This window comes from Thalia democratica, chromosome 1 (assembly GCF_965202585.1).
Source record: "Thalia democratica chromosome 1, ktThaDemo2.hap1.1, whole genome shotgun sequence".
Classification (NCBI taxonomy): Eukaryota; Metazoa; Chordata; class Thaliacea; order Salpida; family Salpidae; genus Thalia; species Thalia democratica.
In genome coordinates, this window is record NC_139165.1 from 66,014,377 (window position 1) to 66,027,623 (window position 13,247).

The 13,247-nt window shown below is 30.6% G+C and overlaps 1 protein-coding gene across 1 annotated transcript; it reads right to left on the bottom strand.

Annotated features, from left to right (window-relative positions):
• Positions 1-332: 332 nt before the first annotated feature.
• On the bottom strand, positions 333-11,375 carry LOC145833611 (uncharacterized). The gene is made up of 7 exons (XM_082940768.1): positions 11,207-11,375; positions 9,587-9,655; positions 8,766-8,872; positions 3,361-3,460; positions 2,879-3,015; positions 1,746-1,939; positions 333-1,505 (listed from the first exon to the last, which is right to left on the bottom strand). Exons 1-7 carry the CDS (start codon positions 11,244-11,246, stop codon positions 626-628), a joined length of 1,527 nt encoding a protein of 508 aa, XP_082796894.1. The 5' UTR covers positions 11,247-11,375; the 3' UTR covers positions 333-625.
• Between the last annotated feature and the right edge of the window lie 1,872 nt (positions 11,376-13,247).

Below are 13,247 nucleotides of genomic sequence, written 5' to 3' on the forward strand. Positions count from 1 at the left end.
ATATATATTTTTTTTTAAATGCATCTAACAAAAACCAAATATTTTTTACTTCTTTGCAGTAAATAATCGATTGACTTAAACGAAGTTTTAGCTTTAAAAGCGTATATTCTAAAGTGAATTTATTGAATGTTTGATTGAGCCTATTTTATTGTTATCTAAAAAAAAACTTTTTTTATTTAAATAAGAAATTTTTACTTTTAATAAATACTAGTTTAAAACTTGTAGTTAAACTTTTAAACTTGTAATTAAATAATTAATTAACAAAGTATCTTTAATTTTAAATAAATAAGTCTACAAATACGCTATTATTTACAACTAAATTTTACGAAACATTTGCAAAATCAGAAATTTATTAAATTTGATAGTTTATTCGTCTGTATCGAAAAAGACGGTCAAAAGCCATTTGCCTAAAAAAGAAAGTAAGAAGAAGAAATTCAGCGTTTTGTAGTATATAAATAAAAGAAATATTTAGAGGTAGCACAAAAAAATTAAAAGTGAAACGTAAAAACACAACAATAAGAAGATGTTCTAAATTTTGGCAAGAGTCGTCACGATAAGTTATACAAAACATAGAGAGTTGTGAGAATTGGGAATTATAATAAAAAACTACGTTGGAAGGTCACTGTCACGATTCCGGGTGGTAGTAGTGATGGTGATGATGGTGGACGTGCTTGTGTCTCTGGACCACCAGCGAAATCGGTTCATTTTGCTTGCCCGACAAGGGAACAATGGCAAAGGGAGTAGCGGTCACGCCCGGTGTATTGGGAAAGGGGCAAGGAGCGCCAGGATCGATGGAGTTGGCCCGCAGGTAGCCGTGGTTGCCCCTAGTAGAAGGTTCCATCAACTCTTGCACTTTTTTATCTTCTTCCGACATAATGTACTTTTCGCCTTTTGCACTGCAGTTCGTCTTGACTTTGCTCTTTCTCCTTTTGACTTTTTTACAATTGGTAACCTTCCGTTCGTTAGAAAGCAAAACAGGCAAAATGGTCGCTCCGACTTCTTCCCTGCTGACAGGCTGGTACAAGCGTAGGACGCTGGCGGAACTAGACGGAACTAAAACTTCGCAACTTCCCCGGTCGTCATCTCCTCCGTATTCAGAATTTGACAACGAAGAAGAAGTAGACGAAGTCACCAGCTTGCCTTTCTGCTTGCTTGTTATGTTAACGTGTTTTGTTTGCGGCGACTGTTGCTGCGAATTTTTGAGGAGGTCCTCCTGATTTTGCCACTGTCGAAGGCGGAGGTTTAGCATCTCGTGAAACTTTTCGTCAGAAGGCGAAACGCGTTTTTTGCTCCACGCCTCCGATGAAACGCGCTTGATGCCTTGGTTGAACCGCGGTCTGCGATGTTGCTTTTGATGTATTTTGTCTTCGTCGTCGAGCTGAGTGCTAACTCGCTCTGTGCCAGGAATCTGATGATAGTACTTCGTTCTCTCATCACAACTGTTTTGTCCGTCTTCGGGTTTGAAAACGCTCTCAGAACAGTTGGTGTGTTTTAATTTTGTGAGCCTGAAAAATTTAACAATGTTTAAATTGAATACCAGTCAGTTTGTTTAAATAATTATAGCTAGTAAGCATTTTATTCCAAAAAATCTTACAATTTTGTAAATACTTATGTTTACTTTTTGTATCTTAAATTATTGTGCTGTGTTTAATTGATAATTTTAATCTAACTCTGAAAACTTTTAATAATAATATTAGTCATTTTTTATGCAACTAACAAAATGTTTAACATTTAACAACGTTTACCTTTTGGTTCGGTTCTTTGATTTTGTTAAGACGTTTTTAAAACTCTCAGTAGATGAATTATCAGTTTGATTAGAAATTTCTGGAACAAGCGTGAGTTGTAGTTTCAAAGCATACTTCTCATTCTGGCTACTTTTCTCTGATATTAACTGATGATCAATCAACCCACAAAGAGAGGAAGTCAACCTTGCAACTAGCTGAAAGTAAATATTAGCAACATTAATATTAGCAACAATTAGTGAAATTAAGTGAAAGGTTTTTCAGAAGTTCAAATAAAACTAAATAAATTTAACTAAGTATGCGAAAACTTTTAAAATCTATAAACGCTGCAAGATATTTAAAAACTGTAAAAGTCTTATTCCACAGTTTAGTTTCAGTTTATTAGTTCAAACAATTTTTTTTAATGTATTCTGTTTTGAGTTTAAATATATATATACCAAGTATTCCGAGTTAGATAGAAAAAACTAATAATTAAATGTCAAAAAAATATTTTTCTTACGACCAAATACAGTCTATCCACTAAAATCATTTCATGGCATTCTTTTATACGGAAGTCTCGAAAGACTCGACAAAAGCTTTTCAACAATGATACTTGTGGGGAGACGGCGCGGCCAAGAGGTTTTGAAGTCGGAAACAATAAAAAGACCGCCTCAAAACACAATGACACGCCGACGAGCAATTAGTCCCGCGTTTTACACTTTCACAAGAAGAAAATACAAAGCAATTAAGATTTTAGCTTATTTGCACTTACTTAATTATTTTTTTCTGTAGCAAAAACCGCAAAGCTATTCTATTTAGAGATAATCGGTTGTGTATATTTTTTCAACCCGGACAACAAAGGAAACTTTTCTAGTTGATTAAGATTGAGCAAGCAAAGTATAAGAAAAAAAAATTAAAAATCTTAGCCTTTTAATCAGTTGCTGGAACACGCGTTGCTTTAATAAAATCGAAAAACAAAATTGTAAACGCTGCTAAGCGGCGTGTACGCTAAAACATTGATCTGCTACAACATAACTAATTTAGGAAACACGTTTTCTTTCCAAAAGACACTTCAAAAACATTTGCTTTAAATTAAAAAACTACAAACAGGAACGCACGGTCACTGGTACAAATTACTTGAAAACAAGAGAACTTACATCTTTTTGAAACTTTGTAGAGTTGACATTGTTGAAGTACAGAGTGTGCTCTCCCACTTCAGCGACGTTGCATGGACCTTCACTGCGCTTTTCCTGGTGCGTGCTTTCTTTTGAAACTTCTTCCGGTGGAAGTTCAACTGAAGAATAATTGAAGTTTTTATTTGTCTTTTTTACGATTTTTTACAGTTGGCAGTTTTTATCAATTTGTATAGTTCATTTATGCTGTTTCGTTATCTTAAGATATAAAAGTTTAATGTACAAAAACATTGATTGCGTAAGTAAAATAAATTTCTTGTCGTACTAAATGTTTAGAAATAAATTTTACTGTGTAAGGTTTTTTTAAAAGCTTTAGCTTTATTATTTAAAAATTTTCAGTTCGAATGCTTAGGTTTTTTCCCTCATTATAAGATATAATTCAAAAACTCAAAACAATACTTTAATAAACGAAGTTTGTTAAACAAGAGAACTTTTACAAAACATACCTTTTAAACCCGAAAGGAAATTTTTGCAGCTGTAATTACGGTAAAGTTTGATGTTCTTGTTAAGGTTTTCTTTTTGAGCTGTACTTAAAAGGTGTCTCGTCTGTAAAATAGTTTCATTAATAAAAATGTTTCAAAATAGTACTTTTAAAATATTTACAAAATCCTTTATTTGCTTCGTAACAAATGTAAGTAGGAAATTATTTTGTTTTGCACTAATCATTTCCAATTATTAAGGTATTTTAAGTTAATCTATTCTTAGTTCACGTCAATTTCAATAACATTTTTAAAACATTTAATTTTCGTTAAACAATGACTATAAAATCGAGTTCAAACTATTTAGCTATATGCTGTTTAAAGTTTTTTTCACACTCAAGGAACAGTTTAAAAAAAAAACTTCAACTTCTTTATCACACGCAGCCGATAGTACAAACGAAATAGTAATTCTAATAATCTCAACGCTCGTTGACAACAGCCAGCCTTGTCCGAATTGCGCTCTTTTCTCACGCGATCATTTCAACTCCCAACAGCTATGACGTAAAAATATTCAGCTTACATATTTTTCAGATAAAACTTTGAATTTGCTGTTTGTATCTCGGCGCTGATTGTCTTTTCATGTTATGTCGGACGGCTTGCTTCCTTACAAAAAAGGCTTGAAAGCTTTTATAACCCAATCAAAGTTGACTTCAAACAGATGTTTGTTATTTAAATGCGGTCGAACTAAATTTAGTTGTGTAAACTTTTAAAATCACAAAAAAGTATAAATGGAATCATTAAACAGTTAATGTTTTTTAACAAGTTGTCAAAAAATCAAGTACAACCATTTAAACAATTTCTATCATCAAACAAAAGCTTAATGACACTGATAAGTCGCATTAAATTACCGGGTTTTACTTATTACTTCTAATTAACATTGTAGTACAGCTGTCAATCACTGTTTATCGACTACAAACTAGTTCATGTCTAATTGTTCAAAAACGACTTTAAAAAGTATCAAACAACTATATGTGAGCTTCTTTAAAACAGATTAAATATTTTTTAAAAATTTGTTGTATCTTTTTTGTAAGTTTTAAATAATATTTAGTGTGAAACACTTAACTTTTTTTGCTTTGTAACAACTTTAATAGTTTTTAAATTCAAACTATAAATATTGTTAGTTAAACAAAATTTGCGTCGTTTAAAAGCTTTTTTTAAGCGGAACGCAAACTTGAGAAAAATTTTTGAAGCGCTCTTAACTTTTACTATAGAGAAAGAGAAAGAGAATAAGGTTGAAGCTAAATGAATAGAAAAATGTGACGCTATACTTCAGTCTTTTTCATCTGGCCGCCAATTTGAGCCGCTATTTCTTTTAAAAATCGTTGCACAAACGACCTTAACAATTTTTAAGCTTTGGCCTGGAAATAAGATAGTCAAACCGGCCTGTAAGAATTATTCATACTAAACTTGAAAAATATACTTTTCGTGCGATGCATTTTTCTGACTGCTAAAAAAATATATTATGTGATGCTAATTCAGTAGGTTTATAATATTACTATAACGGTAATCAAATATATATCTAAATAATAAGTATATATTATTTAGATAATAAAACAAAATATGAAGTTATAACAAAACAAGTTCGTTTAAACTACAGAAAATATAAACCTTCATTCATTTAAAATTAAATGAAGAAACTACGTTTATCATTGTGAAATCAATCATTAAATTATTAAGTTTCACAAATAATTAAGCCTCAGTTATTGGTTGTAATACTTAAGCGTAAAAGGTTTGAAGTTGTTTTCTTTATTTAATACCAAATAACAAAAGTTTTAAAATAATAAACAATATCTTGCATTGTAGTTGTTTAAAATTATACTATACAAGTAAAATAAATAATGCTGTTGGGATGATACTTGTGTTGAAAATAAATAATATAAATTTTAGTTTTTTAACTTAGGATTTTTTATAATTTTTTTTAATCAGTCGTTAAACTTGATGTGTTATTTTTTAACAACTTCATACTAATCAAAAAAATTCAAACCTGGTTTTTTATATTTAATTAAAAAAAACAATAATAACTGTTTATAAACTTTAATAATTGTAAATTGTTTTGGTAAATAATTCAACTGTCTTATTGCAGTAAAATTCCATCAATTTAGTTTATATAATTTAGTTTATAAAATATCGTATTTTACGCATAGATTTAACGATGTTTTACACAAGTTACAATTACAAAGTTACAAAAAAGTAACTTTGAATAAAGATTATTTCAAAGTGGCGTGTTCGATAAAGATTGCAAGCATCGCAAATTTATACTATGAAAAATACACCCGCAAATTTTTAACACACTAGTCTCCTTGCAAGGCGCGTCTGGGACCGCATACATCTGAAATTCCCGACGCCTGAGAAAGGCAACGCCTCGCAACTACGCGCTAATTTGCCATGCAAAATGTGTCCTTAAAAGGTTTTACCTCAGCCCTTTGTTTTTTATTTTTCTTTACTAGGAAAAAAGCTACCATTTTTTTTCTGTTTTATAATGTTACTTTTGATAAGAACTATTACTAGGGTATCCAACAAAGTTGTTATTAAACGTTACGAATACAATTTTTAAAGTTAAAAAAACTATTGCTTGTTCAAAAAAAAGTTTATCAAGTCAAAAAAGTTAGTTATTTAAAAAGTTATCAGTTAATTTTTCTCGACCTAAGTCATAATTGGGTTGATTTTTGTTGCTTGCCTTGCAAACAAAAATATTAGTCAAATGCAAGCTTGCAAGTCTTATCAATTTTTTTAATGATGCAAAAATAGTCGTTAGCACTTTTTGCTGCTTGCTTAAGTATGAAATAAAATAAGAAATTTTCCGAACTTGGATGCAAATAAAAAATACTATTAATAATTTGAGGTTTTAATAAAATTTGTTTCAGTTACAACCCTTTTTATGATGAGCGTAAACTACATTAAATAAACTATAGTGTTTTAAAGTTGATTATGTTAACCTTTAGTTTCTATATAAACACTGTTGCCCTTTTAAAAGTACAAATACTAAAAAAATTAAGTTTGTTTAGTTTTCTTTAAATACTTTTTTTCGTCTATTTTAAAACAGTTATAAAAGGTAACTTTTTTAGCTTAATAAAACAACTTACTGTTAGATTTCTTATTTAAAACCAATAAGATTATAATACTAGTGATCAACGTGTTTAAGTTTTTAGATTTTAGTTTAAAAGCTTTAATAAATTTTAAAATCTTAATAGTTTATACAAATATATAACAGTTTATTTTGTAGACAAAGGAAGTTTAACTTATAAGACTTTTAAAAAGCATTTAGTTTTTCTTTTGTTCACTACTTGAAGCACTTACTGATCAAGTTATAAACTTTTATACAAACAAATAAACGGTACGGTACAACAACAAAAACCCATCAAAATGCTTCCTGTGTTTTTAGGAAATAATAACGATGAAAAAGCTTATTTTAAGATTTTGAAATAGTTTTATGCTGACAAAATCACCGAATTTTATTTTTATTTATCTTTAAATTATATAAATATTAATTTATTTTAGCTTGAATTGAATTTTTGTTACCAGCTTATAAGTTAACTAATTAACTTAGAAACTAAAAATATTAAACCATTAAAACAATACTGAATTTTTGGACGTTCCTTCAGGTAAATTAAACTGTAAAATTTTCAAGAATTTTAAATTATACAGAAAAATCAAAACTTCCCGCGGTAAACAATTACTGAGAGTCAAAGGGTCAAAATTACCACAATCAATAAATTTCAGACTCAAAGTGTTGTTGATAGATACGAAAACTCTTGAATTAACCTAATTTTTCACTTTTGCGTTTAAACCCTTTTCTAACTTAACTTTTTCCCACTGTTTAAAACTCTCATTAAAAACCAATCAATAAAACTCATGCTGACAAAAAAGGGAACACCAAAGGCCTTTCTAAAAGGGTCAACCCTTTTACACGCCGAAATTTAAGCAGGGAATAATCGTTTGAGATTTTTTCTAGCTCATATCTCGTTCAAATGTAATGCAGTTTTATCGTGAGGTGATTATCAACTGCAGAGAGGCCGAACACGCCGGACGTGAATGCGAAGGGCCGAGAGAACAAAGAGCTTTTGACAGCTAATTTTCTCATATTTTCTCGGCTCAAGCACAAAAATTTTTGCTCGTGTTGGCGCGCCTCCCCTTTGTGCGGCCTTGTTCTTTTGATGTCGATGGCTTGTTATGGATGATGCTACTTCTTCCGGACGCTCAACATCCCGTTATGGCACATCAGCCGATTATTCAAGCGGAAACAGACTTTGAAGCTTAGTGCTATTGTTGGAGATCCGTTTGTCGAGGTTGTTTACACAGATATTTTTGTTAATAAGGTTTTTGTGTAGTAACATAAACTTAACTGTACTTATTTGTAGTGTCAAAAGATATTATACAAAACTAAATACATTGTGCATCAAGTAAAGAAGGCAAAAACAAACTCTCAATAATCGAATTTTGTAATTTTATAAACAAATCAAAAATGAAAAATCCATTTAGACTATTGGAAACAAACTAAGCAGAACTGCACAGTACCGTCAAAAGTTTCAATTTTAGTTAGTAGCATAATGTTAAAATACGAAATGTTGCCGATAAGCGAAGCATTGAGCACCGGAGAAGTCAATAAACCGTGTAAGGCGCTTTCAAAGGTATACTTTATTGGCTAAAGGGCAGGGCGAAATCTGTTTTGTAGCTTGCAAATCCGAGAGCGCACCGACTAGAAAGGCGAAATTCTGTACTAAAACGTCAAAAACAACAGTTATTATAAAATCGCTTCCGCTGTTGCCTGTGCCATCTCCTTTTTGCAGATACGCGCTCTGCTCAGAGGCTCTCTCTGGGCGGAAGGTCGACCCATAATAAGCTGATTAGCATCATATTAGTATTAGCCAGGCCGCAGTCGTATGCATGTGATGATGATAAAGACTTTTTCAGCAGCTAAAAGCGTCTTTTGATAAACTGTCATATTTCCGTGTTGGAACTCTTGTTGGTAAACTAATGATGATAATCGCAATGTTTGTGAGAAAAAGCTTCTTTTCTGCTACTTTCTCTTAATGAAACAAATGTTTACTGGTGACAAAATGAAGTTTATTACGGAAGCAAATCTCAAAACTTTTGTGTGAATTTTATTGATACAATCACACAAGCGTCGCAACGAAGTTTTCATTCATAAAAACATGTAGAAAAGCTTATTTATATATACCACACAAGCAATAAAAACTTTACCTGCAAACACTTTTTAAGCCCCGGGCTGTCTTAGTCGTGAAAAAGTTTTATAACTATTAAAATAAAAAACAATAATATTGCCACTCGTTTTAAAAAAGATTAAAACTATTTTTTTGGAATTTAATTTTTGATAACATATACTGATTTTTTCTAAGAATAAGCAAAATTACCTTTTTGGTTGTCTCGATCTTTTTGTCGCAGTTGCAAATTGATTTTTCACAATCTTTGGATATTTCTGTAGGGCTCAGTTGAACTTTAGTAACCTTAAACGTGCCACCTGTAAAAGTATATCTTTTATTTTTCTTCTATAAATTTTATTATAATTTAAATTAAGCTTTGAATAAAAACGAGTTTAAAAGTTATAGCAGTTTAAGCAGTATAACTTTATCTAAAGTTTGTAAATAACTGTGTTAATGACGATAAAATATGTTGTTAAAAAATTTCATAGAAATATTAAAAAATATTTTGTCTAAACTAAAACAATTTTGTCTAAATACAAAGTTTCTAAATTTTAAACTTATTTCCTAATGATTTATGATAAACATTTAATACGGAGTTTTTATAAAGAAGACGACAAAGTTAATTTTAGAATACCACAGAAAAACGTTGTTAGTTTTTAATAAGTTGAGTACTTTTAATTTGTAATTGTTATATTCAAACAAACATTTTTGTTCAAATCTTTATTATCCAATATTACAAACAACCGATGCTTTCGAATTTTTCTAAACATTTAGATTTTAATTAAAGTTCTAGTTTGAATCGTAAGTATATATTTTAATAATATTTGGAAGTTTGTTGAGCATAGTACAAAAACAAAGCAACTTGATATAAGTTAACTATCGATAAATATTTTAGTCGTTTTATTTAACTACAGAAGTTAAATAGTAGAATTGAAACTTGAAATTTATATATTCAAAATTCAACTTTCAAATGTTTGGACTACAAAAACTAATTTGAAGCATCACATATTTAACTAAAGTATTTTTTTTACCTTCAGGGCTCTGCCTTTCTATCATTGATGATCCAGAAGCATTGGGAGGGGACCTACTGATTTTCGAACCTATAAAAGTTTCAGTTTTTAGTCAAAAAAATCAATCAAATGAGGAAGCTTTACGTAAAAATGCTATTTCAAGGACGCTTAAAACAAGCACTAATTCTGTTAATTACAAAAGAATAAAATCAATTGTTCGGGGTCGGAAATCGATTCTATTGAAGGACTTTAAGTACTTTAGAATTGCTAAATATTTTGAATAAACATAATTTCCTATATTTGTTTTTTATGCATTCCTTTCATATTGATATTAGTGAATTATGAAGATTAGTGATTTTTTAGTAACTCAAAAATAAGGTGATGTTTATAAAGACAATTGCTTTGAAAATATTTCCAACACATTTTCTTTTTTTTTCTTTTTTTAAATTTAGAGTAACACAAAATATTTAAACTAAAAAGGGATTGAAACTATAGAAGCATGGAGCGTCTCAAGGGGCAGCACACTCTAGCAAGAGCCAACATCAAACACCGACTTCAAAGCGCCATGCCATCAACAGCAGAGGCTAACTTCAAATATGCATCGCGGCAAATAGCTTATTTTCACGTTAGTCTGATTTTTTTTGCTCTTAATAATCTCAACATTGTTAACCCTTGATAATTTCATACTTAAATAAAAGTTTAGAATTGAAAAAGTTTCCAGTTTCTTTAACTTGTTTTTTAATTCCACTTATGTGCTTAAAACTGATTCATAAAATCATGTGTGCAGTTTAAACCCAAGTGTGAGTTGAAGAATAGGCAGAACTGATAAAGTTTTGAAAATAAAGCGTTGAAAGAAGATGTGAAAAAAAAACAGCCTCACAATTTAAAGACGTCAACCGCAACCAAAAGAACACCCAAAACGTCTTCGTGTAATAACCCTGCAACAATATACTTACAAACAAATAAAAAGAGAAAGCGGGCAGTAAAAAATAAAAGGAAACGTACCGCATATCAAAGCGCTCAAGTACGCGCTGTTTATTTAAAAAAGCTTTTGAGCGACCAGCGCTAGCTTTTATTTTTCACCAAATTGTGACATCATTAACTTTGTATTACTAAAAATTAGAATAAAATCAAACTTTATTTCTTTAAACGCAATTTTGCAAATGATTTTACGGTATCAACAGGCCAATTTAGATGTAACTGTCTTTGTCGCTGATACGAGTTTCTAAAAGAGATGATGACTCTGCTTTAATGGCAATGCGATCAACAGATCTACATCTTTCTAGCATAATGTCTAGGCTGGGCCGACATTAATTCTCGATTTGAAGCGTTGATAAAGCTTAGAACGAGGCAAACTTTCTCGCTCTGATCGCAAATCTTTATCGGCTTGAAAAGCGGTCGCAATTTTTTACTTCTCGCTTTTATCTTCCGCCTTATTTACTGCAGCCACCCCTCAGTATCTCCATGTGTTGCCAGCCAGCGTAATCCTCTCACGACTGGCGTTTTTAAGTTCAAAGCAAAACGCATCTCCGAGTTTAAAATCACTTTAGTTTCAGGTCATTTTGTCGAGCTCTTCAGTGAAAATAAATAAATAGAAAAACTTAAGGAGAAAAATCAATAAATAATCTAATTTCAACTTACGTCGTCTCTTGAAACGCTGCTTGCTGTTTGTCAGCCCCATTAGTTTAATGTTACTGCTGACGGCCAATAGAACTTTGTGTCCATCACAGGCCCACCTCTCTTCAACAGTTGCTTTTTTTTATCAGGGCTATCTCAGCTCAATTTACAAAAAAAAACTTTTTAAGTTCTATTTAGCTCTGTAAAAAAAGAGTTGATTGTTTTAAAACAAAACAAAAGGTACTTTTGTAAAAAAAAAGTTTGGATTTAGTTGAATTTGGAACTAATTTTGATTTTTTATAAGTGTATGATTGATAAATTATTTCAGCCCGATTGGTAATATAAAACAGTCGAGCACGGTGGTTAAAAAAAGAGGCACAGCACAGTCATTTGTCTTTCGCCGAAAGCTCTTAAGCACTCACATGAAAGTGCCGACATAGAAATTTAGCTCTCAGTGTGACCTCATCAATTCAAAAGAAACCGCCGACCCAAATTATCTTGCAACTAATTTGGCGTTTTTTCTTTCCTTTACCGCATTACGACCGCGATCATAACGTACCTAAAACATAAGAAACAAAATTCCAAAATAGTTTTAATTTTTTCAGAAGTTTTAATATCCGCTTAGGAAAATAAAATATTTACTAAGTTTATATTAAAAAATCGAATAACAGTTTTTTGTAAAAATATCGGGAAAAAAAATTACATAGGTTTTTTAAAAAAAGCCTCCGGGTTAAGTATTTTAGTAACTTTTGAGCTTTGTTAATCGAAACAACTTAAGATGCAAAACTACTAAAAACTTCATTTATTAGTTAACCTTGCATTTATGATAAGCTTTGTGAGCTTTTTTAGTCTTTTTAATATTTTAAGGTGTAGCTTTAAAAAGTATTTCTACTTTTTTTATTATGAGTTGTTGACTTTTATAGCTTGTAAAAATACAATCATATCGTTTATAATAAAGTTTACATGTAGCATGAACTACATATGTCCTGCATTAACTTTAGAATATTTTTTAAATATTATGTGTAAAACAATGTTCAAAAACTAAAATTAAACCTGTTAATGCAAGAATTACCTCATTATCAAGTGGTCAAGCTACAAACGTTATCAAAATGACCGACTTTCTTTGATGTCACCGCTTGTTTAGCTGAAGCGCAAGCAAAAGATCAAAAAAGCCAACATTTACGAACTGCGCTGTTTATTTTCAAGTGACTGTGTGCCTCTGCCTTCGTTTTGTTAACATCAAAAGGCAACAGAAGAGAGAAAAGTAAATATGAGGTTTTGTAGGAACTTATGGAATTTTATCGAATGTTTAATTTTTGTCAAGAGCCCAGCACTGATTACGTTGTTTACACGAGCTCCATAACCGAACGAAACCGTGTTTTTTGCGTGCCATTGTTATCACTGGCAATAAAAAATTTGTGATCCCATCGGAAATTATCGCAAAAGATTTTTAATTTTTAAGCTTACACGCTCAAAACTCTCTTACTAATCTTTATAGAGCTATTTTACGTGAACAAATATCGTGTACAAATGCAAAATAAACGAACAAATAGTATTAAATGACTTTTGTTCTGAGAAAGCTGAGTTTTTATAGCTTCTGGCTTCCGTAATTAAAGCCAAACGCAAGTTTGTTTCCAGAATAATTAAGTTTTAAAAGCTGATTACGAGGTTTTAAAGTTTACAGTACAACTAGTACAGTTAAATTTAAGTACATAAATAGTTTAAACAATTAAAAGTACATACATACTTTTGAGTTACTGCTGTTACAAAAGCTTATAACTTTAAATTAGAATAAAAAACAAGCACTAGTACAATTAACAAAAAAAAACTACTGTAAACTCAAAAAAACAAAAAAAAAATCAAAAGTTTAAGAACTAACAGAAAAACGTTTACCTCTGTAGAATTGATACTAAAACCTTAAAAATCTAAGCAAACTGAAAAATTTCTAAGTTAATCTAGATAGGCACAAAGAAGGAGCATATATCTTAACTTCAAATATGACTCATAGCTGCCGTTTTTATCTGATTTTTGTCACTGAAACTTTTCATACCTCCAAGCTGTTAAT

Bases quoted from the DNA above. Each gene is read 5' to 3' on its own strand.
- LOC145833611 (XM_082940768.1), bottom strand. From the start codon at position 11,246: ATGGGGCTGACAAACAGCAAGCAGCGTTTCAAGAGACGAC. The intron at 3,461-8,765 runs GTAATTTTGCTT...ACTATTTTACAG, and splicing joins AGATCGAGACAACCAAAAAG to ACGAGACACCTTTTAAGTAC. The intron at 1,940-2,878 runs GTAAGTTCTCTT...ATTTACTTTCAG, and splicing joins CTACAAAGTTTCAAAAAGAT to CTAGTTGCAAGGTTGACTTC.